At 40.4% G+C, this 26,556-nt stretch overlaps 2 protein-coding genes across 3 annotated transcripts in view; one reads left to right on the top strand and one right to left on the bottom strand.

Moving 5' to 3' along the window:
• The window catches only part of SLC25A12 (solute carrier family 25 member 12), a 71,026-nt gene extending 68,159 nt beyond the window's left edge, over positions 1-2,867 (bottom strand). Inside the window, 2 exon segments of the mRNA XM_067549251.1 lie at positions 1,601-1,654; positions 2,774-2,867. Coding sequence (XP_067405352.1) covers positions 1,601-1,654; positions 2,774-2,785 — 66 coding nt within the window. The 5' untranslated portion in view covers positions 2,786-2,867.
• A 7,283-nt stretch (positions 2,868-10,150) lies between these two features.
• The window catches only part of HAT1 (histone acetyltransferase 1), a 39,433-nt gene continuing 23,027 nt past the window's right edge, over positions 10,151-26,556 (top strand). For both annotated transcript variants that reach the window (XM_067549249.1, XM_067549247.1), the window contains exons 1-4: positions 10,151-10,285; positions 13,569-13,640; positions 18,540-18,615; positions 20,162-20,282. In XM_067549249.1, coding sequence (XP_067405350.1) covers positions 10,279-10,285; positions 13,569-13,640; positions 18,540-18,615; positions 20,162-20,282 — 276 coding nt within the window. In that variant the 5' untranslated portion in view covers positions 10,151-10,278. The remainder of the gene's footprint in view (positions 10,286-13,568; positions 13,641-18,539; positions 18,616-20,161; positions 20,283-26,556) is intronic.

The raw sequence follows: 26,556 nt of genomic DNA, 5'->3' as shown, positions 1-26,556 counted from the left end.
ACGTGCACAAAACAAACAATCCACAAGTGGTTTGTATATCTGTTGTAGAACTTGTGGAATTAAGACATTTTAAAAAATAAACTGTCTGCCTGCCAGTAAAATATTTAACTTCCTATGGAGAATTTACAGATTTAGCAGCACAGTAAGGAAATAAAATTCTTCATATATGACTTAAACCAAGGGCTTCAAATATTTTAGTTCATTCCAGCAACAAAAACTCCTACTTCAAAACACACAAGAAGTCAAGTATCATATATGCTCTTCATTATGTGGAGAATTCCAGTTGAATAGAGTAAAATTATGAAAAAAATGAAATACAATCAGAAATCAGAAAACAGCCCAGTCATGTTTTAAGTCTTGTGTATTACTTGCGAAATGTTTGTTTGATGGTCTGTTTAACTACCAGAAGTCTACAAGCCAATAATGCAGCTTTTAGATATCTGATACTTACTTGTACATGAATAAATTAATATTTAACTATTTTATTCTTTAAAACTAAACACTACACCTCCAATTTATGATTTTATGCTGGAAAAATTTCTTTACATGGTATATCACATGTTAAAAAGAAAGTCATTTGAATATAACATTTTTTGAATTGTCATTTGAATATAACAATTTTTAACACCCACTAGTGTATTCAAATTAACCATCTCTGAAAAAACTGTGAGGGCTAGATATAATTAAGAGTCTCTTGGCTGCTTATCAAATCTGGGAACTCAATAATATAGGCTCAAAGGTCACATGTCAAGGGTGACATAAAGATGACTTGTTTTATTACAGTATCATTTCCAGTGGAATTCCTTAATTTAAAATTACTTTCATTTCCTGTATTCTATCTAAAGTGTTTTACTTGAGAACTACTGTAAGCAAGGGAAATATCCTCTTTATACTGAAAGAAACTTAAAATATTAAGGGACATAATCAAGGACTTAAGACACTGCCTCACATTTGATCATGTCAATCTTGTTACAAAGTCTACTTTCATAATTTTGTGTTTTCCTTTTAGAATTATCTTTACGGTGGCTTGAGGGAAATCAGAGAGGAGAGGAGAAAAAAGCTTCCTGTAATTCAATATAAACATATCAGTTTGGACACCCTATACTAAGCAAGTGACATAATGTAAACAGACTGGTACATACACACATAGAGCAAGTTGAAGACCTGGAGATTTTTTACAACTCTTTACGATAGTCAAACATTTTTATAAGAGAATCATAAAAATCCTAAAGGTAAGATCTATTGTATAAAACCACTTTCAAGGTAGAGCTTTTTTATAATCTTCAAAAGTATCACTTAAAAAACTAATGCAGCTTAAGTTTGGGGTTTGGTTTTGGTTTTGCACTAGAGAAGAAATGTTGTAACTATTTAAAAAATATCTAAAGGAAGAAAAGTACTAAGCCAAAACTTGTTTCAGTAGCAGTTTAACTTAATGCTACTCAAACCCAAAAGGGCCTTTGGACATACAATATAAACAATGTGAATTTTAAAGATCTTAGCAAGTGTGACATAAAATGTATGTCCCATATTTTGACATACCAAAAGGACAGGGCATGTCAAGAGTTAAAGAAATAATTGTCAATCAAATACATTAGTTTACCTGCAAAAATATGTTCCGTAGCTCATTAGGATCTGCTCTTTTGGTTGTTTGCACCTATAAAGCCAAAAAAAGAAAGTTAATGCTTTACTAGTTGGGTTATTGACATAGTGTAGGGAATCCTCATGCAATCTATGCTGATAAGGGTAATATACCTCAGCTCTCTTATCTAACCGATAAACAGAAACCCAAACATTCAAATCTAAGTTTTTATTGCTCAACTTTAAAACAACTCAGGTGTTAGTGACAGCTGTCAAACTCAGTAACTGTTGTCTGGAAACATAAAGGAGACAGTGCAACAAGCCCAAATGTTTGGAGCAGCAGTATCGCCAGTACCCCAAATTGTAGAAATTGCCCTTAGTAGAGGGAGTTGCAGTAAATCGCCAATGCTTGTGAAGTGTCTCCACTTGCATTTATAATTGTGTTAACTAACATGAGTTAAAACATGACCATACTCTAGTTTAGACAAAGATAAATGGGGAGACTTTGGGACACTAGAAAGTTCAAGCACATACGCCAGCATCCAGGCTACATCTGTGGGCTAGGATCTCCCTAAGCAAGCACATTTAACAGCTATGGCTTGACTATGTGCAACTGAATAACAAACATGCACAACAACAACCATTAATATTTTTCCAACCGAGATACATTGTTCTGCAAACTCCCTCACCCCAACTCTGGACTAGTCTGCAAGCCCCCCAGGGGGGCTGTAAAACTCGCACCTTCCCAAAGGTCAGCTCTATTCACCCTCCCTCCCCTTATACTGCCATCCCCCAATGCCCTCCTGGGCTCTTCCCGCCCCCCCCCCCCAAGCTGATCTCCCCGCAGGCCTCTTCCCCCTACAGATGCTCCCCATTGCCTCTCGCCCCCAAGCGGCTCCCCACCCCCGTCCACCACAGGCCCCTTTCCCCAGAGCTGCTCCCTCCCTCCGCACTACACGCCCCTGCCCCCGGGAGCGCTCTCTCCCTCACACACCATCGCCCCCTTTCCCAGGGTTATTCCCCCCCACACCCTTTGCTTTCTGGGGGCCGCTGCCAGGTATCAGGCCCGCAAAGAAGCAGCAGCCGCACATGCCCCGCCGCCCCCCCGTCAGCAGCTCCCCAGCTGCCCGCATGGCCCCGAACCGGCGGCACCACCCGGCTCCGTATGCAACAAGCGACGGAGGAGCAGAGTCACCTTGACCGCCATGCTGAGCGCGGGGCGGTGAGGAGGAGAAGACAGAAGAGGCGGCGGCCCGCCCAGCGCTACCACCAGCCAGCCGCGCCGCCGCAACCCGGCCCTATGCTAATGAGCCCCTCCTGCCGGGACGGGACCGGCGGCGGACGTGGTGTGGAGCTGGGGACCGGCGGCGGGAGTGAGGGCGCCTGAGCCCTGGGGCCGCATTAGCTGGGGTCCCCATGGAAGGAGGGTGGCGTGGCCGGAGTGACTGAGGCTGGGCTCCAGGTGACTGTTAAAGGGTGGGGGGTCCACGTTTGTTCGGCAGCCCCAGTGGCCGTCACTGACGTCTCAGGCGTGCCAAGCTCAGGGTGCCAGGCGTTGTGTGTGGCCAGTGCCAGACAGAGCTGTGTGAGGAGTCAGGATCAGGACCCTTACCTAGTCCGTGGGAGGGGGAGGGGGGGGGACTTGATGAGGTCATCATACGTGCCTGCCTTTGTACACAGATCTTGGGTGTGGGACGGGTCCTGTCCACCAGTACACAACTTCAAAACCTTGGTGTGACTCCCAGTCCGCACCTCCCGGGGCTCAGCCTCTCTCAGTGGTTCTCAGCCTTTCCATGTGCAACTCTCATGGTCTGGTTCTGTATTGCCTTACATCGTGTGCAGTCATTTACACCTAAGCAAGATGCAATGCAGAGAAGCAAGGTCGGTAGGCAGAAAAGACTGACTGGGGCTCATATTCCTGGCTCTACCACTGATTTAGCAAGTCACTAACCCCTCTGTATTCTATCTATAAAATGGATATAACATTGCTCATCCAGGGCCCAAGCATAATTTTTTCCGGCTCAGTACAAACTTGTAACACAGCCCCCCTCCCACACACATACCCATGCAGGTTGTGGCCTGGGCTGGGCCTCCGCAGGGCCTCTGTGCCCCAGTAAAGTGTACCATTTTTCCCCCATGTGGGGACCCTGTGCCCATCTCACAGGGTCATTGCATGAATTATTTAATGATGTTTATAAAGTGCTTGAAGATCCTTATTAAAGGCAGTATACAAATCAAAGTATTAGTAGATCTGGCAAAAAAAATTGAATTTTTGACAAAAAGTGCACCCATCCCGCAAAATATTTTACCATCTCTAATTATTGTTGTTATGTTGCATATATAGTTCCAGCAATAATAATTAGTACTTACATTTAGTAGCATTTCATATCTGTAAAATGCTGCACCAATTAGTGACTGACATAACCAGATGCAGCAACTCCACCGAAGTCCAGTGTAATTACACCTGTTTACATCAAGTGGTATATTTAGCCCATAAATTAATAAATCCTAGCAACATCCATGCAATGCAGATAAATAAGTATAATTATCCCCATTTTATGGATGGGGAAATGGAGACACAAAGTCATCAGTGGAGCTGTGATTGGAAGCTTCTGGTTACAAACTGTCCTTTGCTTTAAATACTAGGCAATGCTACCTCTCTTTAAACTTGAAAGAAATATGCAGGCTATCATTCTCAAGGAGGGAACAATGGTAATGTATTTGGACAACTCATTCACAATCTGTCTTTGGGAAGCAAGTGTTTGATAATAATACACATTTTATTTGGCCACAGTAATTTCAAAGTGACCAACCAGATCTCTGCAAAACATATATAAGACTGCTGCTAAGATAGACACAAATATTTCCAACAACAATACATAGGAGTTTGGGGGTTTATAAACAGCTTGCTACAGCCATAGGTCTTGTGCTGTGCTATAAGGGTAATTGGAAAAGTAGATTTACTTTTATGAATGGTAGAGTAGAACTTTGTTAGGCTACAACTCAATGAAAAATTCCCACAGCCTATATGTGGTTCACGTACCATTCTGCCTACTTACTGGCAGCAGAGGTAATCTTGCCAAAAGTCAACCAATATATATGCTTTTTGAAGAGCAATGTCATCTTATACCTACACAAGCAACCTAAAGCCCTGTCTACTCTAGAGACATTTTTTTTAAACTTCCGCCACCAGTGTTAGCAATTATGTGAACTTGGATGGGCTCAAAGGTTTTGCAAAGGTTTTTAACAAGATGTCTGGTAACTTTAATTAGGCCAAAAAGAAGGAGGGGTTGGGTGAACTGGTCGGGTCATTAAATGGGGGAGGTGTGTGACAAAGCAGAGATGATAAATCCCTCAGTTGTCTCTGTTGCTCCTGGCCCAAGGGGCTGGAGCAGATGCAGGACTGATTAGGCAGAGTCAGAGCCAGGAGTAATCAGGTGAATTGGAACAGGGGGATATATAGGCCAGGGCAGGAAACCAGAGGGAGAGGAAGTTGCTAGTAAGGCTCCTAACTGGCCTGGAGGGAAGCATAATCCTGAGCCTTGGAGCCCCTAGGATGTCTGGGGCAGGAGTGGGGATTTAACTGTGAGCACTGTAAATAAACAAGCATGGCTGATGGCAAACACAGCGGAGTGGTGAGTCTTTTGTGGAGTCCTGAACACCAGGGGAGCAGAACCTGGGAGGAAAGCAGAGGGCCAGGCAGGGTGGATTGCTACAATGGCCATATTGTCTAATCCATCCCATTAGGAATAGATGATTGATTTGATAAATTTAAAAGAAATCCAAATGCCCAGGTCTGGCACCCAAACTACTCCCTATAGAGATACCATGCAATTGTTATTAGTGCATAATTGTTTTTGTAGTCTCTGATTAGATTAGATTAAAATGATTTAGACATTACATTTTTTTCCCCCTCACATCAGTTGTGCTAATATACCCTGTGACAGATTTGGAGCTGCTCTGTAATTTATCAATACCATATGTAGGCCTGATTATTGGGATGTTTATTATATTAATATATTGGGATAGTTCAACAGAGGGCTATCTAGTTGAACAGTCAAGAAGGAAAAGTAATGGCTCAAGATAGATATCCATTACTCAACAAATGGGTGCTCCATTCTGGATGTCGTCACGTCCCTGTGCCTCAGATTGGAGATTTTTGGTAGCAGTGTCCATTTGGCCCCCAGATGTGCTCTCTCCATCGTGTGCTATGCTCCGTTGTGATGTAGCACTGTGCGGGCAAACTGCCCTCAGTTCCTTCTCTACCACAGAGCGAATGTATAAACTCCAAAGCGGAGGAGAGCAGGACAGGTAGTAGAGCACCCATAGGGACACACATCTTGAAGAACCTCAGTTACTGCACAAGGTGAGTATCCTCTTCTTCTCTGAGTAGTGTCCCTATAGGTGCTCCACTTTAGGTGATTCTGTAGCAGTGCTCCTGATGGAGGGGAGGGGCTTTGGAGCTGAGTGCAGTATTGATAATACTGTGAAACCAATATTGCATCAGATGCTGAATCATGAATGACTGCATAATGTTCAGCAAATATACGAACAGATACCCAAATTGCTGCTCTGCAGAATTCTGTGATTGGAACATTATCGAGGAAGACTATGGAAGTGGACAGAGATCTTGTAAAATGCATTTGGGCTCCCAAAGAGGGTTGTAGGTCATGCATGCAATAGCAGTAGTTAATGTGTTCCACTACCCATCTAGACAGAGAATCTCTGCTTAGATATTGGGAATCCCTTAGATCTGTGTGTGATAGAGAGAAATAATCTTGGAGTTTTCTGAAAGGCTTATTGTGAGGGGATCCGTGGGCCACAACCTAAAACTGTGGGACTGCTGTTCCCTCTTAATGTTCCAGCCTGGCCTATATGTCACAATACTATGCCACTGCCTGTGACAAGCAGCCAACCCCTCCAGGCGCAGTGATCATTCAGCCATCAGGCTCTGGAGACGCACACCTAGCTAAATTGCATGAAGGCTCTCCAAGACACTCACGAACACACACAGAGGCACCAGTCAGTCACTCTAGTCCCCAGCCTTGCACCCCAGAAATATACCATCTTACACTGCTCAAGACTCCCTTGGACAACCCAAGCTCATTAATTAGTTTGCCACTCTGACAAAGGGTAATGGATGTGCAACAGCCTTTGTAAACCTGAGGTGAGATGCCCCACGCATTTCAATCAAAAACACACTGTTTTAGGTAAAATATAAAACAAATTTATTAACTACAAAAAGATAGATTTTTTGTATTAGTAGCAGACAGAGATCAAAGTTGGTTACATAAGATATAAACATAAATTCAGTCTAAATTCTACAGAGTAAGCAAAATTTGAAGCAAGTAGATTCTCACCCTAAGAGATGTTACAGGCAGTTTACAGTTCTTAATATACAAGTTGAGTTTCCTCCTTGGGAACAATCTCCCCAGTTCAAAGTTTTTGACTTCCAGATGATCTTCCAGAGGTTGAGATGGGGGAGGAGAGGGGCCAGAAGCTTATGTCACAATCTCCAATGTATACCCTCAGTCCATGTACCTGGAAAAAAACTATCTCCAACATGAAGACATGTTCTACAAACCCTGCTGAGACACTGGGCCTCCATTTTCTACATGCTTTGAGAGGGGCCTATTGGGAGACTGGATTCTCCTTAATGGGCCATCAACATATAGCAAGCTAGTCCTGATGTAAATCTGTTTTACTAGGTGTTTCTTTGTTGCCACTGAAGAGATGGCTGCTTCCCAGACTTATCACATATTTCAACAACAACCATATAGCAAAATTTCATAACTCCACATAAAATGGTAATACATTCAATTCAACAGGATAATCATGCTCAACAGATTATAACTTTCCAAATGATACCTTACAAGGCATACTCTGAACAAAATATATCATAACCCTATTACAGTGGTGAATAGGGGGGTTTGATGGTGCTATTTTGAGGAACAGAGTGTCACACTTTGTCCATTCCAAATAGAAGGATAACACTTTCCTGATGTCAAGTGTGTGCAGTGCTGCCTCTCTTTTATCCCGGTGTCGTTTGGGAAGATCTGGCCACCAGTCACATGAATTTTTGACTGTCAAGGGCATTGATAGAACTTTGTTTAAATTAATCTTTTTAGGACTTATACTGTTCTGAGCCATCCTTGAAGACAATGCATGTGGAGTCTCTCATGCTTTATGACAGATATGCCCACTGCCATTGTGCCAGTAGTTGCAGACGGATTCTGGCCGAGATCTGTGAACTGTCAAGATTAAGCTAACTACAGTGTTGATCCTGTGCAGTGGAAGGAAGGCTTTGGCCTCCAATGCATCTAGACAGGCTTCTATGAATTCCAGCTGTTGCACTGGAGGCAAAGTAGACTATTGGATATTTAGTTGTAGTCCCAGTGATAAGAATAGATCTATAGTCTTTTGTGTGTCTCTCAAGGCATCGATAAAGGAGTGTGCTTTGAGCAGGCAGTTGTCTAGATATGGATATACCATGATGCCTTGTTTGCAAAGGTGTGCTACTACCACAGAAAGGACTTTCAGAAACACCCTGGGTGCCAATGATAGATTGAATGGGAGCACTTTGTATTGGAAATTATCTCGATCCAGAGTGAACCTTAGGAACCTCCCATGGAATGGGTGGATTGTGATATGAAAGTAAGTGTCTTGTAGCTCAAGGACCGAGAACCAGTCCACCAGGGCCAAAAATGGGACTATTGCTTCCAAGGTAATCATCCTGAAACATTGTACTTTTATGAATATGCTAAGTGCCCTGAAAAGTAGAATGAATCTCCAACTGCCATTTTTTTCTGTATCAGGAAGTATTTAGAATAGAAACCCTTCCCTCTGTGTTGGGTGGAAACTGGTTCTATACTGCCTAGTTCTAGGAGGTGGTTTGTTTCCTTCTATGAGAGGTGCCTGAAGAGGGACGAGGAGGGAAGGAGGGTGGTGGGGGAAGTAAAGTAGATTGAATATCCCTTGGTGATAATATCTAGAACCTATTTGACCATGGTTATGCACTCCCACGTTTGATGAAAAGGGGTAAGGCGTTCACCAAACTTGTGGATATGTTTCAGTTGTTGCAGCAAATGAAATTGAGGGTGGTAATTCAGGGTCTTGACCAAAACCTCAAAATTGTTGTTTAGATGTAGAAGGTTGTGATGTTGATGATTGTGGGGCACTCGATCTATGTTTTTTGCATTCTCTCTCTCTTTCTTTGGGGTTCAGAATGTCTTTGAAGCAAAGGAAAGTGACTAGGTTGGGATCTCTATGCTGTCTGGTATTTACTGGGTCTTCTTTTTTGGACAGAAGTGTAAATACCAGAGAACATAATGTGGCCATTGGATCTTTTAACGTGTGGAGGGATTTGTTCATTCTTTCCATGAACAATTTAGATCCCTCAAATGGGGGGTTCTCTACAGTGACTTGTACCTTCTTAGGAAAGCCAGAGAGATGAAGTGAAAGCGCTCTCCTCATGACAACTGCCATGGAGATGGAACAATCAGCTGTATTGACAGCATCCAGAGACATCTGGAATGCTGTCCTCACCAGGAGCTGACCCTCAGCAATAATTGCCTGGAATTGCTCTTTCTGATCCGATAGGAGGTGTTCAATAAAGGCATTTAATTTGGAATAATTGGTATGGTTATATTTTGTCCTGATAGCTTGATAGCGATCCTAAATTGTAGGATCGCTGAAGAATACAATTTACATCCAAATAAATCCTGTCATTTCCAGTCCTTGTCATATGGTGTCATTTTAGTGCTATCTACTACGTTAGTTAAAACTGACAACCAGTGAATTTGGGAATGGATGAAAAAACAAAATATGGGAACGGAAGGTAGTGAATGTTTGTAATCAGGGGCCCAGAAGAGTAGTGTTAGTGGAAGGGTTTTGAAAGTGTTAGGAGTAGAAGGTTTTTGGAAGCAGAGACTGGTGTTCAGAAGAAAGAGGGAAGGGGAAAACAGCACCAAAAAGTCAGAGGTCCCAAATGGGAGGGCATGGATAGGGTGGAGAGAGTAGGAATTGAGAGAGCTATGTTTGGAGAAGGCCCAGCAGGGAAAGAGAAAACACACAAGGATGTTAGTGTAAGTGCGGAGACAGCCTGAGGGAGAGACAGGCACAAACAGGCAGAACTAGCTGGACACCCTTTCTGTGCTACAGCAGCTCCAGCCAACACCAGCTGCATAGGGCTGAGTCCTGTACATCCATGTCCCTAACAGAGAACTGAAGCTGCTCCAGATGAGGGCAGGGGGCTGAAGCAAGAGGGACCGAAAGAGCCCGGTGTTGGGAGCAGGCCAACCACAGGCACTAAGCAGCAGGTCCCATCGGGGCCTGGGCCCAGCCAGATGAGGGAGAGTCACTCAAGCATTGGAATCGGCAAGAGGAGGAGCCTTGAATCAGATAGAAGCTAGAGGGAGGCGGGGTTATGCAAATGAGACGCTGACTCCATAAAAGCACAGCGCCCCCCAACATTTGGGGAGAGTTCGTTACCATTACTTTGAAGCATACTGAGCATGCGCACAATCGTTAGCGTTGTTCCCCTCCCCCGCCTCTTTGGGCACCCGGACCGTAGCTTGCTGTTAGCAATGGCCGGCGAGCGGAAGCGCGTGGCTATGCTCTCACGTCCGGTGTGTGGGCGCGCGGGCGGGTTGATTCGGTCTGTGTCCGGGTGACTTGGCTGCTGCCTGCCCCTGCTCCCAAATGGCGGGTAAGTTGCGGCGGCGGAAGCGAGCTGTGGTCTGAGGCTCTTTAGCGGGGCGCGGTGCAGGGACGGACCCCGGCTCGCCCTGCTGCCCGGGAGTGCAGGGGCCTGCCCGGGGCTGCAGCTTGCGGCCGTGGAGGGGCCTCCTGCTTCCCGCGGGGGAGGCGGGGATCGGCAGCTCTGTCCCCGCTTCGTTGTCTGAGAAGAGCCGCCGGGAGGACGCTGCCGTCTTGTCTGCCAGCCCCCTGGCTGTGCGCGGTGCCTGGTTCCTGTCACTTCCCTTGTCCGGTCCCTCGGAGCCTGGGGCTCCCGGAAATTGGCTCCCTGCGTCCCGCTCGTGTCTCTTCACCTCGCTGCGACCCGGCCTGGCTGGGTTGGGCAGCTGCGAGGGGATCCGGGCCTCCTCATGGTGGGGAGGCGGGAGGAGACGCACTCACCCAGAAGCAGAGAACCGGCTGGCAGAGCCTAGTGGATTCTCAACCTCCAACTCTCACACCAGTCACGAGCCGATAAGACTTTACAGGGAGGCTGCACCCCGCCTCTGGGGAAGAACACGGGGAACATGGGATCTAAGTGGCTGTGCTCTATAAGCCGTGGCTAAGGAAAAGATGCATTACAAATGGCTTGTCAGCTCTGTCCAGATTCAGGTGTCTTCCCACTCCTTCAAAACACAACAACCCTCTTAGTCAATAACAAAATTTACAGATGGTCGGTGGGTATAGGGTAATAGTGAATTTTTCCTTCAATACCAACTCTCCTTTGACATCTGGCATGCTTATGCTAATGTTATGGACCCTTAGAAACTAGTTTAACTGCAAAACTAGTATCCTGTTGAAAATGCTTTTTCCCATTAACTTAATGAGGAAAAAAGTTATCATCTGAGACTTAAAATAGATGGCCTGAAATCAGAGGAAAATCTTTTGAGCAAAATTTGAGCTGATTTATGAGATGAGTCTTAGAAAACTTAAAATAATCTACTTTGTAAAGCATTGGCTGAAAAATAATTTGTTGTAGAAACATTGTTTTAATCCATTTTCCTAGGTAATGTCAAGTGCAAAGGATGGGCACACTAGAAATGTGTGAGATACATAGGTAGCTAGATATCACAAGTTAACTCCCAAAACATTAGTTATTTGCTGCACATTATTTAATGCTTTATGAAATTTCTGCAGAGTTTTCTGAAATTCTATCAGCTAAACTACTCAGTTCAAGGTTGGTGACATGGAAAAGAAAAAGAATTGCACTTGTGCCTTTTTCTTCATAATCTTTCATAAGTGCATGACACTTTTTTCCAAATGTGTCTGCTTGTGATTTACATTAGAAAATAAGGGCTGGTCTATTTTAGGACTCTTTGAACAACTGGAAAACTAGTAGGGTTATGATATCACAAGCGCCATGGTAGTAATCTCCTGATTCATGGAGAAGAAAAGCTTTTTTAATCACTCTTAAACTGTTTTTGTTAACTGTTTAACCTACAACCACCTCTCTTCTCATCCTTTCATCTAATAGTTGCTCTTCTGCCTGTTACCGTCCTCAACTTTTTTGCAACACACGTCAGTGGGATTGGGCATCTTTTGTCCATACCCTATTGACTGAGATTAGTGTGTGTTGATTTGTCCCCCCCCTCTGTTAGATGGGGTAGAGAAAATGGTGACTTAAAAGAAATTTAAAAAAAAATCAGTTAGTTATTTACAGTAAATACATTAAAAAAACTTTAAAATTAAATTTGAAATTGACAACCTAGTCTTCAATGTTGTAGCATAATCTATTAAAATAATTTAAGAGCCTATCATGAAATATTGTTCCCCTTGTGGGTATTTACAGATTATAATCAAGTCACCCCCTCAATTTTCTTTTTGTTTAGCTAAATAGATTGTCTTTCATGATAAAGCATGTTGTCTAATTCTTTAATTATTCCTGTGGCTCTTCTCTGAAACCTCTCCAATTTATCAACCTTCTTGACTTGTGGACATCAGAACTGGATGCAGTATTCCAGCAGTGGGTGCACAAGTGCCAAATACAGAAGTAAAATAACCTCTCACTTCTATTCAGAATTTCCCAGTTTATGCATTCAAGGGTCACATTAACCCTTTTGACCACAGGATTGTCCTGGAAGCTCATATTCAGCTAGTAACTCACCCTACCCTCAAATCTCTTTGAGTGACCGCTTCCCACTTTAATAAAACTCAAGTGCTAAAACACATTTCTGAAGCCTTTGGTGTAATCAGTAGTCCATGCGAGGTCCCCCTTAGTGGCATAGTTCTCTCTCCCCAGGACGCACACTTTTCACATTTTGGTCTTTTGTTTCAAATAATTGTTATTAACTAAATTTTAATGTATTCAATGATTTTGGTTTATGCAGTTACTGGTCTATGTAGACAAAATTAGATCCACGTCAACACTTCAGTACTCTTTTCATGGTTACCCCACTCCTATTTCATAAAATGCATCAAATTCAGTCTGAAACAGAAACTTGAGAAAAATACAAAGGAACCTACAGGAAAGCATTGATTCAACATCATGCCATGAAACCAAGTCTGATATTTCTTTATTCATGATTATGTGCATTTAAATAAGTATACACAGGTGGTGTAAATTAGTATCTGAAATCACTTTTACTATAGCAAAGTACCTAAAAACTGTTGGTTTAGCTATTCTCTGTTTGAGGCTCTTGCACTTACCTAAAGAATGGAGGCCATACAGCTATAAACTACAATTTGCCCAACAGACACAGTTTTCAGTGGATGCTGGCAGGCGCATATGTCCACATAACTACCTCGCTTAGTGTGGATTTTCATGCCCCTAAGTGACATAGCTATATGAACCTAAATGTTAAGCATAGACCAGGCCTAATTAATACAAGTGCAGAGGATTGTTCAGGGGGGCGCAGCAATGCCAGGCCAGCCCCCACAGGGGGTGGAGAGGGAGTGCCATCCAGCCCCTCTCTGGCCCCAGCTCTGCTCCGCTTCCAGCCCCAGCTCTGCCCCCAGCTGCACTACTGGCCCAGCCACTGCCCTGCACCCAGGTTGGCTGCAGCCCCCAGCGTAGGCCCTTGGCACTGACCATGGTTCCGATTCTATCCCCAACCTTGATCATGGCCCCAGCTGCAGCCCGGCTCCAACAGTGGCATTGCTCCCGGCTCCAACAGTGGCATTGCTCTCAGCCCAGTTGGGGCGGGGGTGCGGACAGGGGTAAGGGAGAGTGCAGTGTAAAAAGTTTGGGGACCACTGCCTAAGATTGTGGCAATATGTAGTTAAAATGTTGATGCAAATCATTATTTATTCCCCAGGGCTCAGTGCTATGGAGAAGAAGTTGGCTGAGTACAAGTGTAATACAAATGAAGCAATTCAATTGAAATTAGGTAATTTATTTTCAAGTTTTACTGCAGTATCAAATGCAAAATATTACCAAGAATTTTAGAACCATTGCTTGATATTTGATGTTTGTCCACTAAAAGTTTGTTCATTTTCTTCTATTCATCATACTCTCTAAGAAGCATAAATATAAGTGCAGTTTAATGGTATGTAGTTCCCTGAACTCAATGGAGATAAAGTAAATGAGAGCAAAATGATCATTGAAGGGCACATTCAAATAAAGTGAGTCCACCTCCCCATAACGTGTGTTGAATGCCCCACTAAAATGGGCAAGAATGACCCTTTAGTTGGTTTCAGCACTTTACTAACTGACAGTACAGTATTAAAATTAGTGATTTGCTGAAATTGCCCCTTCTCTTATTTTTATGTAGCATTCAGTACATGCTAATATTGGGGGAGTGTTCTGTTCTTTTACTTCTCCTTTCCTTGCATGTCTTTCTAGAATGTGGTATTCAGATCTCTTGAGGGTACCTTTGACCTCAGTGGATTTAGTTAAAGGATTACTATTACTCAACCTAATAGCTGTTCAGTTTTACAGTATCAAATATTCAATTATGCATTAATTTGATACTATCCAATAATTCTTTAAATAACTCTTTCCAGAAAAGGAATCTATCCTTCTTGCATTCTTGCTACGTCTTGATAGGAGAGAAAGATAGTGTGAAATCCTGATGGTGGTCCGCAAGAAAATACTCCAGAAATAGTCTCTCTAATTTTCACTGACTTTCTGGATTGTATAAGAGTTTTTAATAAGAACATTTGGGGGGGGCGGGAGGAAGAGGCAAATCTGAATGAAAATATCTGAAATTCTGGGCTTCTGGGTTTCTGAATTGTGGGTAACCATAGTTACTTTACCTAAAGTGACAACATCTAAAATGCAAAACAGAACAACTCTGATAGATGTGGATGCAACATAATTTAACTTAAACAAGCTTATCAGTGTCAATAAAAGTTTTGCGATAGGAGAAGAATAAACCATATCTTTGTAACTTTAAATTTTTCCATCTGGCAGTGAGTGTGCCTCTGGTATGGTACGGCATGGATTGCATAGTTAAAAGGTGCTAAGAGGAGGCTTTTTGGAAAAGAAGCAGCAGCAATCTTCAGAACCTAGAGAGAGTGCTAGTATCAAACAAGAGTTTGATTTTTCAGGGTAGGAAAGTATTGCTATCAGGACCAAGAGTATGTATAATACTCCACATGTTAGTGGGAATGAAAAGAGAATGCTCACTTTAAAGTAGAAAAATTAAACAATAAATAAAAAAAAATCATTCTCTTTCTTTTGGAGAAAATGAGCATTTAATAAGATGACTTATTCTATAATTATTAAAATTGAATTAGTAATATAAAATCAATTTAAAAGCTTGTAAGCCAAAATGTCGTTCTAATTGAAATGGTTTAAAGCCTTAAATATTGGATTTGTAGAACCATTTTTCCTCAGATCAAAAATATTGTGTTAATTACATACACTTTCTTGAAAATGTCATGTTTTACAGTGATTTAACTTACTTTTGTGCTTTCAGGCAGAATCTTTCATTTCCTCCTGCACTTTTCAAAAGAACAGGGAGAGAAATAATGGGGATGTATTTGAGTTTTAGCTACCAATTTAATGAGCTTATTACATTAGTATTAAAAAAATCTCAAATACAGTCCACTGAAATTAATTAATATCTTCATTTTCTAGCCTGCCTTTTCTGTTTTTTTTTCTCCTCTTCCAATTTGGGAGTGAAGAGGATCCTTAGGATCAACCACTTCTATTCTTTGCATTTCTTTGCAGCTTCTCCCTTCTTCTCCAAAATGTAGTTTGTTTTTCCTATCTGTGTACAAAGAAGTAGGAATATATCACCCTTTATGGTTCCCCATTCATTTCATGCTATGTTTCAAAATTGGTTTGTCTTATTAAAACTCTCCCTGGGCTTGCCTCATCCGACTTCTGTGTATCTGCTTTTTGAGTCTAACAATGGTTGTCTTTCTGTCCCTACATACAATTTTGCTATTGTGGGTGCAAGGACCACCTTCTTTTCCACATTTGACATCTGGAAGCACCTCGTTTGCATTTCTTCCTTATGTAAAAACATCTTTGTTTACACTTTAGTTTGCTCATTCTGTTACATGCAGAAGGATGCATTAAAGCAGCTATAAAGTTATATATTTGACTGCAGACAGGAAATGCAAAAATGAAGGTTCCAGTAACAAGCTTAACTCTGCAACATTGCATACATGGATAAATGCTGTACATATGTATTCATAATATGCTATTCAGATATACAAGTTAATGTCTTGAACTGCCTTTCCCTAATTAAGGGCATAGACAAACTGCCATTGGAATGCATGTTGACCACTGCACACTTTGTACTTTTAGTTAAATGAGGCTTTTTTTTTTTTTTTTTTTAATAAGTGTAGTAGATACTAGCAGATTTTTTAGAAGTGTAGGATAAGTACTTCCATGGAAGTCACATGAATCCTGAATTGGATGGGGGCAAGAACTTGGTTTTTTTCCATCAGTTGCATCTCGATGATGTTTTATTGTATATTTTAACACAATGTGGATGTAAACTTATTTTTAGAATGATTTCTGCAGTTGCTAGCTTTTCACATTATGCCTTGTTACATGTTCATCCATCCTGGAAGCTATTGTTAAATGCCTAAAAAGGGGGCAGTAAAATAGGGGACATAGTTGGGAGGGACCATAGACTGCTGTTATGGGGGAGGTCAGGGACCTATCTCATCATTCCCCATATCTGAGATCATCCCCTTACTCTAGGTGGTAGTCACTCTTTGCTGAATTTTTTTTTTCCCCCATTCAGTTGTGTCCCTGGAATCAAATTACACTTAAAGTTCTATCTCTGCAGGGAAGAGGACTAGATTTTTTTTTATTTTTTTTTATTTAAAGGAAGCTTTGGGACTCTGCTTGGTCCCGAGAAGTTACACTAAGCTAGCAAGAGCTGGCAATTAACAGCATATGTCTTTTAAAAAAAAAAAAAACTTCTGATATTTCACTTAATAAAACTAAATGTTGATCCTGTGAACTATATCTTAGCTGGAGGAGTTTGGAAGACTAAAGTGTTTTTTTTTCTTTTTTTCTTGTGCACTACAAATTGATGCAAAATGTGTTGACTTCTAGAACTCTGAAAGGACACACCTGTTTTTGAGGTTTTGAAAATCAGAAGCCCTTTACCCTAATCTTTCAAAATTTTCCAGAAGAATTCTACTTCAGCCCTAGATTTCACTACCCATATTAAGGCAAAGCAGGTTTAACTGCCATCACTCCACAATGTGAATAAAACATCTGCTATTGAGTTTAGTAAGAGTTTGTGTAGATGCATCTGTGGTGAATATTTTTATATTGCTGAAAAATAAATATAAGTAACAAGTTTATTGAGATGTTGGGATAAACAAAGTACAGTAGATCCTCAGTTATGAACACCTCGGGAATGGAGTTTGTTCGTAACTCTAAAATGTTCCTAACTCTGAACAAAACATTATGGTGGTTCTTTGAAAGTTTACAAATGAGCCTTTATTTAAAACAGCTTTGAAACACTATTATGCAGAAGAAGAATGTTGCTTTCCTTTTATTTTTTTAGTAGTTTACATTTAACAGTGCTGTACTGCATTTGCTTTTTTTTCCCCCACTGTTGCTGCCTGATTGCGTACTTCTGGTTCCAAATGAGGCTGTGGTTGACTGGTCAGTTCATAACTCTGGTATTCTTAACTCTGAGGTTCTACTGTATAATCAGTTAAAATAGACAATCTCAGGACTGGTGTAATGTTTTTGCTTACATTTGTGTTCTGGTTTTCATGTCATTAAGTGATAGGAGTATTAGAGCACGTAACAGTATCTCTCCACTCATTGTTCCATTGTTAGAACCACCAGCAATTAACAATATACTTGGTCAGTGCTCAGACCAGGGGAGCAATGCTCTATGTATGCTTATATATGCAAAGAGATCAGTAGTTTGGATTTGGCTTCTATGAGTGTCTCAGTTTGTAATTTTATATCGTGACCACAATGACATTCTACCATTAATGATTATATACATCAGTTTGAAAATATCAGTTTCTCATTAGAGATCTCACTTCCTTAAACATCAGGACAGTGAACAGAGAGCTAAAAATATTTTAAATAAGATTACTTATTTTGAATGCATAATGCTATAAATTGATGAAATTAAAACTTTGTCACTTACTTTGTCAGTAAAAACCTAGAGGCATAATTTTGATTGTATGTACTTTCATACAATAGAACCTTGGAAAACTGCAAAACTTATCTATGCAAAACTGTAATTGTGTTCCTCTTAATAAAAATGTAAAAGCAGATGTAGTGAGGATTCACATTACAAAGATCTTTTCTTCTCATGTAGAATATGAAGCATAAATACAACTAAACTACAATTAATACAAAATGTGCATTATTCATATTTTAATACACTGTCCTTGGTTTTTTATTGTCTTTGCTAATTGATGGAAAAAATTCAGTGAGTAACAGGCCTCCTGGTTAATTGTTAGCATTAGCAAGGTTTACTATACTGGCATTGTAGAACTGCCACTAGATGAAAAAAATCTACTATACTATACTATACTACACACAAATGGTTGTGTAAACTAGCTTGTTCTTTCCAGTTTTAATGGTGTTACAGCCTGCCTGTGGATATTGTTAAATTATTAACAGAATCACCAAGAATTAATGATTCTCACATCTGTTAGAATTTTTCTTGTTAACAAGGGAGAGTAAAGGTGTGTCTAACCATCATGAGAAAATGAGCTTTAAACTGATGTGGCATCTCCAGTATTTTAAAACAAAACTTTAAAAAAAAAATTTTTTTTTCTTTGTGCTGACAAATCAGGGTTGCTTGTTGCTTATAGTAAAATTATGCCCATTTCCTTTTTAGTTCGTTTTCCTGAAGATCTGGAAGATGACAGCACAACATTTAATCCAGAGTACAGCCATCAAGTGTTTGGGGATGAGTAAGTTATCCAATCAAATGTCAGGAGAAATTAATAGGATTAGAAGGAAATGGTCATTTTTTGTTCTTGTTTTAGGAAATAGGAAACTTTTTTTTTTTTTTTTAATTCATTTTGTAAAATCACACAGAAATAACTTAAATATTTTAATGAACATGTGGTAAGAAAGATACCTCAATGATCATCTGACACAGTTTGGGTCTGTAGTCTTCTGTAGTCACTCTTTTGTAGAAATGTTGTCAGATTATTGAAGAATGCTGGGTCTGATTCTGCAATCAAAATTGCCATTTACTTCAAAGGGAATTCTGTTCATAGAACAGTTCCAACTCCTATTAGGTGACTTTCACAGTAATGTTTGCGAAACTAATGTAGATATCTAACAGTGATCTATAAGTAACTTCATTTTGGTTTCTTAATCACTGGGTTTTTAAAATCAAATCTGTACACATTTGGTTTTAGTTTAAATCCACATCCCTGTCCTTTTAACATATACAAATTTAAGAGTGTGTTTTTTCAAATGCAGAAGTTTCCCCTTATTAGCTATCCTTGGGTTGCCACCAAAAAGTTGCCATTATCTGTCATTGCTAATAAGTAGAAGGCAGGTTTGCGAGGCTGCAGTCAGCAAAGGAAACACCAGGATGCACTTTCCCTGGCTGCAGTCCTGCAAAACCTGCCTGTGGGAATGGCAGCTTAGATGCCTGGCCTCTCTGTGGGGATGCTGGGGGCCCTCGGAGGTGCATGGTACTTCTCCTTGCATTCTGGGGGTCAGGGCTCAAAAAGACAGGCAGACAGACAGACAGACACACACACAATTTCACGTAACCCGTTTGTTTTCAATATTAGACTTCCCTGCATTTACTTACAGTTCTAGCCTAAGTCTAGTAATGTTTCATCAGAACCATTAACTAAAAGAGAACCCACTTAGGGTTGCTATAATTTTTTTATTTTTTTTTTAAATATGCAAGTATCATTTGCAGCAGTCTACCTGACTATAAAAAACACATTCTGAAAAAAAGAATCCCAGTAAATACAATCTGCCTCAGTATCTGTGTTTAAAAGGTCAAACTACAAGTGATTTAAAAAATTATTTTTAAAATATCTTGTAAAATTGAATAGAATGCATATTTATATCATGTATCCTAACTTCTTGGCCTTTGAAATAGAGGCCAAGTATTATGTGGGTATGCATTGTCCTTTGAGATTGGGGATGCATGTATGGTTTGTCTTTTTCTGAGATGTCTTTATTCCTTTAAGAAAGAATTTGTGGAACTTGTCATTAATCACTTAATTTCTTAATTTCATGTTGATAGATGAAGGAATTTGAGTGGCATATTGATGATAACTTACAGTATTTTATCTTCATTGTTTATACAGTATATATTCTGACGTAGTATGTGACAATTCTATTTCTCTTTTCCTATAAGACTAGGTTGGTATACTTAATTTGGAAAGTGGACATGAATTCAAAGCTTTATATAGATTACAGCTCTACTGTGATTATTGTTTAGTAGTCTAAGTTTCCTGATTGCTTCATTTTTTTCTCCCCCAGTGAAGTTGCCTTTGGTTACAAGGGTCTGAAGATTCTTTTGTACTACAATGCTGGTAACCTGTCAACACTTTTCCGGATCGAGTATACATCTAAAGTTAATGAAAACTTTGACTGTGTGGAGGTAAAGCCAGAGCCAAACTTACACTTTCAAATCTTCATAGATTTTTTAATCTTCATAGAAATTTAAAATTGCTAAAGAGACCTGCTCAAGAGGTTTAGGCCCCACATTTATCTACTTCATATTTAGACTGTCAGTTTTTAAAATATATTCCCTTCATACTGTAGCTTTGAAACCACCTGTGTGGTGTTCCCTTGTGCATCTTCTGACTGCAGTAATCAAACTAATGCATGCTGTTTCCAGAGATGAGCTAACGTCGAAGCTAGTGTTCAAAAATTAAAGTAAGGCTGAAATATCGTGTTAATTGGAAGACAGAGTGGTGCTGAGTTTTCCAAATTTAAAAGCATCTGATTAGAAGGTAAAGAGGCTTTTGTAAATAAAATTAGGAGTACTGAACAATATCCTTTTAAATGGGAGATGCAGAAAGCAACTGATATGGAATTTAGTTTTAGAAATACAGCTATCCCAGTTTCCCATCCAAGTTATGTATCAATTGCTTTCTGCATCTTATTTTAAAGAGATACTGTCAGTATTTATATTTTACTACACACACTTCCTGTGCTTATAAAACACTCATAGGAAAATATCTTTCACTTCCGATTATATTATTTAAATTTAGTAAACTAATTTTATCACCTTGCATATCATTCGTTATCAGGTTGACTTCCTTTTTGTGACCTACCCTCAGTTTTTGCATCCAACTATAAAGCATTTTAGCTGAATTATACAGATGTGAAAACTGAAGCTGAACAGTCATAACTTTTGATAGTCATATTTTTCTCTTCAGTTGGCTGAAGTGTATACCATAGATATAGAATATGAATATGTAGTTTTTATTCATGTTTGTAGAACTAGATATTAAACATTTGAATAAAAGTCTACCTAGTTGTTTAGAAAAAGAATAAGTTCTTGCTCGTGGTTTCTGATGCATTAAGAAAATGCATCATTGTTTGGGTTATTATTTAGTTATAAGAAAGAAAAAGTTGAATTGATCTCAAACTGGATTTAAAGTTCCTCATTTCAAAAGTGGACAAAGATCATTTAAATATGTTCAAGAAAAGACCCATTTAATTCTTTTAAAGAAAAAAGTTGGAATGATTAATTTTTTGATGAATTTGCCCTTCCATCTCTAAAGTTGAATAAAGGCATATTTGTTCAATCATTTACTCTATGATTAAAATGCTATTGAGACTAGGGCAACATATCAAGAGACTTAAATTATGCTGTGTAATCTTGTCAGTTTTCTAGAACTGAAAAGAGATGAGAAATGCTAGTCTCCAAAATCAACATTATCTAGATAACAAAGTTATGTGTTCAGCCTTTCATCATAGTGTAATTTCAGATATGTGGCAAAATAGAGAGTGAGGTGTATAACACCATAGCAAACTTCCGTGAGCATCCCGATTAACAAAGCTTCCTTCTCTCTCTCTCTCTCCCTCCCTCCCTCCCTCTGGTTGGAGAATCCTTGTTCACCTTTGTAGTCCCTGGGATCCTTCAACTTTTTTGCTCACTCAAAACTCTCAACTTCCTCGCAAGTCTCCATGTTGTATCTACCATCTTTTTGTCTGAGGAAGACTGATCAGGACTCATTCAGAGCCTGAAGGAACAGTCTTTAATCAGCTAGAGGTGTTGTTATCCACTCTGAAAGCGCACGCTTTCCCGCTCAGAGGCCTTATCTGCCACATTTCTCTCAAGCAGACAACTTGTTTTCACCTTATCATGACTGCAACACTCCACACATGTGCATGATAGCCCTAATAGAAAAAATATTCCTTCTTCTACCATCTCATAGTCTACCGCTCTCTATTTAGATACACTATCTGATCTGCATCCTGCATTCCACTATACATGGATCAAGTTGACTGGAAGCCATTTACCTGTACAAATAGCACTGCACACACAGTGGAGCTCACTTGTGGGTGGTTTTCAGACACAAACTTCATTTATTTATATTTATCTTGGAGCAGGCCTTCCTCTGAATATGGTGCCATCTGGGCTGAGGTAAATGTGCAGGCAGTTAGGCATCTACTTAGATTATAAAATCTTTGGAGCAGCGACTATCTTCTTGGCTTTGTAAACTTCCTAGTACGACAGGCTGCCTAGCACAACTCCAGGTACTATCACAATGCAGAGAGGGGGAGAGCCAGTGCCAGTTTCAAATGCAGTACTTCAGTGGATGGCTAGGTGGCCAAATACCTAATTGGGGGCATACATCTTTTGGAGCAGCAAGCAGTGCTGTTGGACGGTATAGGAAGATCTTCAGTCTCTAAAATAAGGCCCAGAGTAAGTCCCTCTGACTCAGAGGAAATATTTATTACCTTTTTAATGACAAACTGGGCTGAATTCTCAGGATTCTACCAAGCCCAACGGGCTTCTGGATATCATTGAGGCACTGTGCAGTGAGTTGATGAAGGACAAGGAAGATGTGAAAGAAAACACTTGCTCTGTGAACTACATAGACGAGTGAGATGAGGTGACAGACCAGGAAACGCTAAATACACTGGGGTCCCAGGAACTGGAGACTGGTTGAAGCAGTTAGCAAGAAAAGGAATCTGGAGACTAGGTATCCTCTGTAGCAGGTATGTAGTCTGTTTAATTGTGAGATTTATTGATTCTGGAGGTTTTAAGGTTTTTTCCCTAGGTTCTTATGAATGTTGCTATTAATTTGCAAAATAATATTTTTTTTAATCGTGTTATGTGAGGACAGAAGTGTCCAACTATCTCCTGGTTCCCCTAGTAGTCTTTCTCCCCATTCCCCTTCACTGAGCGGCCAAGTCCCTTGTAGCCCTGCTGGTTTGGCTTCCTCATTACTTCCTGTGGCGTTTCTCACCCTTGCAAATCTTTCCTTTTGACTGCCTTGGCTGCTGTTCTTGGCTAGGGCAATCTTGTTCCACATGCAGAGCAGCTGACTAAGCCCACATGATGCATCAATAACACAGGCCATGGGACTAGATAAAATAATCATACTGTCTATTCCTTGTTGTCTTATACATTTCTCTAAATCTAGCAGAGATGTAAGTTAATTTTAGCCCTCTATTTTCCCCAATCTTTGAGATTTGTATCTGGGGAAAATTGTCAAAGCAAGGCCTCCAGCCTAACAATCCGATTTTGGAACAAGGCATATCTCCCTCCATTCCCACAGAAGCATGCAACTTTTTCATACCTGAAGCTGGTCCTCTGTTGTCTGTGTGAATAACTCACTGCAAGCTTATCAGTTTCCCTCTGGATGGGAGACACTGCTCAGATATTTGAGGGTCCTATATGCCTGCAGTAATAATCTATTATGGGCACCTCTCATTCTCATTATTATTGCACTAGATGATCATAACTAATCACCTTTATTCTTAAAAGGGTATGTCCATTTTAATAAGTCTTTACCATCTCTGTTCCAAAATGGCTGGCAGAAAGCACTGGAATTCAAAATAGAACTATAATTGTTACTTTTATTGTATTCCTTGGTGTGTTAACATAGCATTAGCCTATCTATCCCTTATCTTTATTTTCAGTGGCTGCCTCAGTAGCATGGACATCCTAAAGTAGGTGCTGGGCAAATAGACTGAATCCTTACCAGAGGGAAAGGCTCACAAATCACAGGTCCAGGAAAAGGAAGAAAGAAAACTTATTCTTCAATGTGCACAAATACACATGATTGCATGTATAGGCTTAAGGACAAACAAATAAGGTCACTTTTGAGAGAGAAGGGTCAGGGCTTGAATTGGGCCAGATGGAGCTGAGTTGGTGACGAGGCACTTTTTTTTTTTTGAGACTGCCATTTTGTTCTCCAGAATTTCATCTTTCATTTAAAAAAAAAAAAAAAAAAAAAAAAAAAAAAGCACCTCTAGCCTTTATGGTTGTGAAGAGAAATTCCAAATGCATGAATAGAGTATAAATAATACAGTGATGTTTGCAGAGAGCCTGAAACAATAGCTGTCAACTCAATGGGGTATTCATTCGGATGCCCAACAACAGATTTTTTAACATTAACTATTTTAGTGTTGATCAAAGCACATGAGAGAGAAGGATGATTTTATTAAGGTCTGTACAGTCTACTATGAGTGACAGTTGACTTTGATGCTATGAATAAATGATGCTTCAGAGGGGACTACTACTTCCCCTCTCAATCTGATCCATGTAGCCAAAAATGCCAGGCAAACTTTATCCAGGGGGAGTCAATCCTTCAGAGCCCAGCAAGGCATTCAGACCCTCCCTCAAGCAGAAGGCCATGGTCTGCTTTGACTGTGGGAATGGAGCCAGGCTATCACTTCCTGGTGATAGTGGCTGCTCCCTTTTCCTCTGTAGGATGCTGCCTGCAAACGTGAGCAGATATTTCTGCCATAGTTATTTGGATTATGTGAAAAAGCTCTTGAAAACAACCATCAGGGCTAGAAACATAACTTTAAATAAATAAATACATGAAAGATGACTCTGACATCACCTGACTCTGTAAGGTAGGACACTAAGGCATAGGCACATGCCTAATCTGCCCTGCCCATAGGTGTATCCAAATCCCATTAAGGGAGAGCCATGCCTGAGGAGCCCAGTAGAACATGTGATATATTTTGAACATCTGTATACTCTTCTATGAGTCGCACTTCATTTTGGCATCACAAGTGGCCAGAATTTAGCTTATAGGTGGGGCTTACTTTTCAAAGAGAGTTTAGAAGAAACCGCTACTACTTTTCTTCCTTCCTTGCCCCTCATTTCCACTGTTTAAATTGGAACAGTATTATTTATTGGACTGCCTCCTGCTCTACAGATTGCTCACTGCCATTCCCTAGGTATGCCACCCTTTTTTCATGGAATCCAAATGAGGCATTTTAGTAACCTCTAAGACAGCTTTTGCTCTTTATTCTGTAAATGTTAGCTTGTTTTGCCATTACAGCTGGCCTGTGACCTCTTTTGCTTTTAATAAAGAAATTGTATGAAAAGAGTTTCTGTGTAATTTTAACATCTGTCATGCCATTATTTAATAACACTACCTCAGATCACTCCTTATACTCCTTCATCAAAACTAATACAAATAAATGTATCTCCTGCTTTAGTAATTATGTATCTAAACAAAAGTATAAATCCTTTTTATAAAAAGCCACTTAATAGCAGCGTGCAGGCCACATAAAGGAACTTTGTATTAGCAACAGCCGATCAATACAACTAAGCACTTCTCCATAAACCACATCCACATGGAAATTAAGAGAATAGGGTTACTAATTAAGGTCAAGTTTTAATTCACAAGGACAAATGCAACATCAATTTGGTATGACTCCTAATAAAAGTAGGGTTTAGTTTACTGATTCATTCCCAGTTACCCACCATCACACTGAAATTGAGTACACATGGCATTTCTTATGTGGCAGCATACAAACTGCAGGTGATACTTATGTAAGTAGCAGCACCAGGTTCAACAGCTTTTTTGTGTGGCTGTGTGTAGGTTGTTTCATTGCCTAACTCTTGTTCGTTGAATGCCTCGCCCTTGATTTTGTGTATATTATACGAGATGTAGTAGGCAGTTTTTTATTACTATATTAGGCGGCTGAACTGTCATCAGGGCCCAAGCATAATTTTCTCAGGTCCAGTACAAACTTTTAACCCCGTAATGGGGGTTGCAGCTTGAGCTGGGCCCCTCCGGGCCCCGGTAAACTGTACCTTTTTTTCCCCCATGTGGGGATCCTGACTGCCCTTGAGATTGACAGATCGCCATCTTTATATCATTCTTCCAAAAGCAGCAGAGACCACTATTATCATGCACTTGCACCGTTTGTTTAAACAAACCTAGAAAGATACTGATTATTCATCAGAAAATCATTTTTGCCATGGATGATTAAATCAACATAAGTGATCATCCAAAATCACTGGGCACAGATGACATTTGAGATAAAATATTTTGGTATAGTACCTGTTGAAAAGTTGCGTCATGCATTTTGCTTGGTCCCTCTTTGTAAATAGCTAAGAAAGAGCCTGCCGTGTTGATCCAGTGAGGCTTTCACTGTCATCAAGACTGATGTGTTCCTGGACTTCTGGGGTAGTAACACAGAATAACCATCATTTGTTCCGGAATAGAGTTCTCTAATTGTTCATATCTCTGTTATCAAGTGTACCAGTGGTCATATGTTTTTGGTTTGCTATGTATTGCCATGATAGTAGTACCTGCTGTGGACTTGGAAATCCCAAACTGGTGCCAAACTTAACCGTAACTGTCCAGAGTAGCCAATTAACATGAGGTAGTCATCCATTTCTGTCCTTGCCTGGTGCTGCAGTGTTGGTGCTAGCTTACCATAGA

Source organism: Emydura macquarii, unplaced genomic scaffold (assembly GCF_026122565.2).
Source record: "Emydura macquarii macquarii isolate MOO-44397 ecotype Brisbane River unplaced genomic scaffold, CSIRO-AGI_Emac_v2 contig_1253, whole genome shotgun sequence".
Taxonomy (NCBI): Eukaryota; Metazoa; Chordata; order Testudines; family Chelidae; genus Emydura; species Emydura macquarii.
The sequence above is the reverse complement of the archived record's forward strand: the minus strand, read 5'-3'. Positions and strand labels throughout refer to the sequence as shown.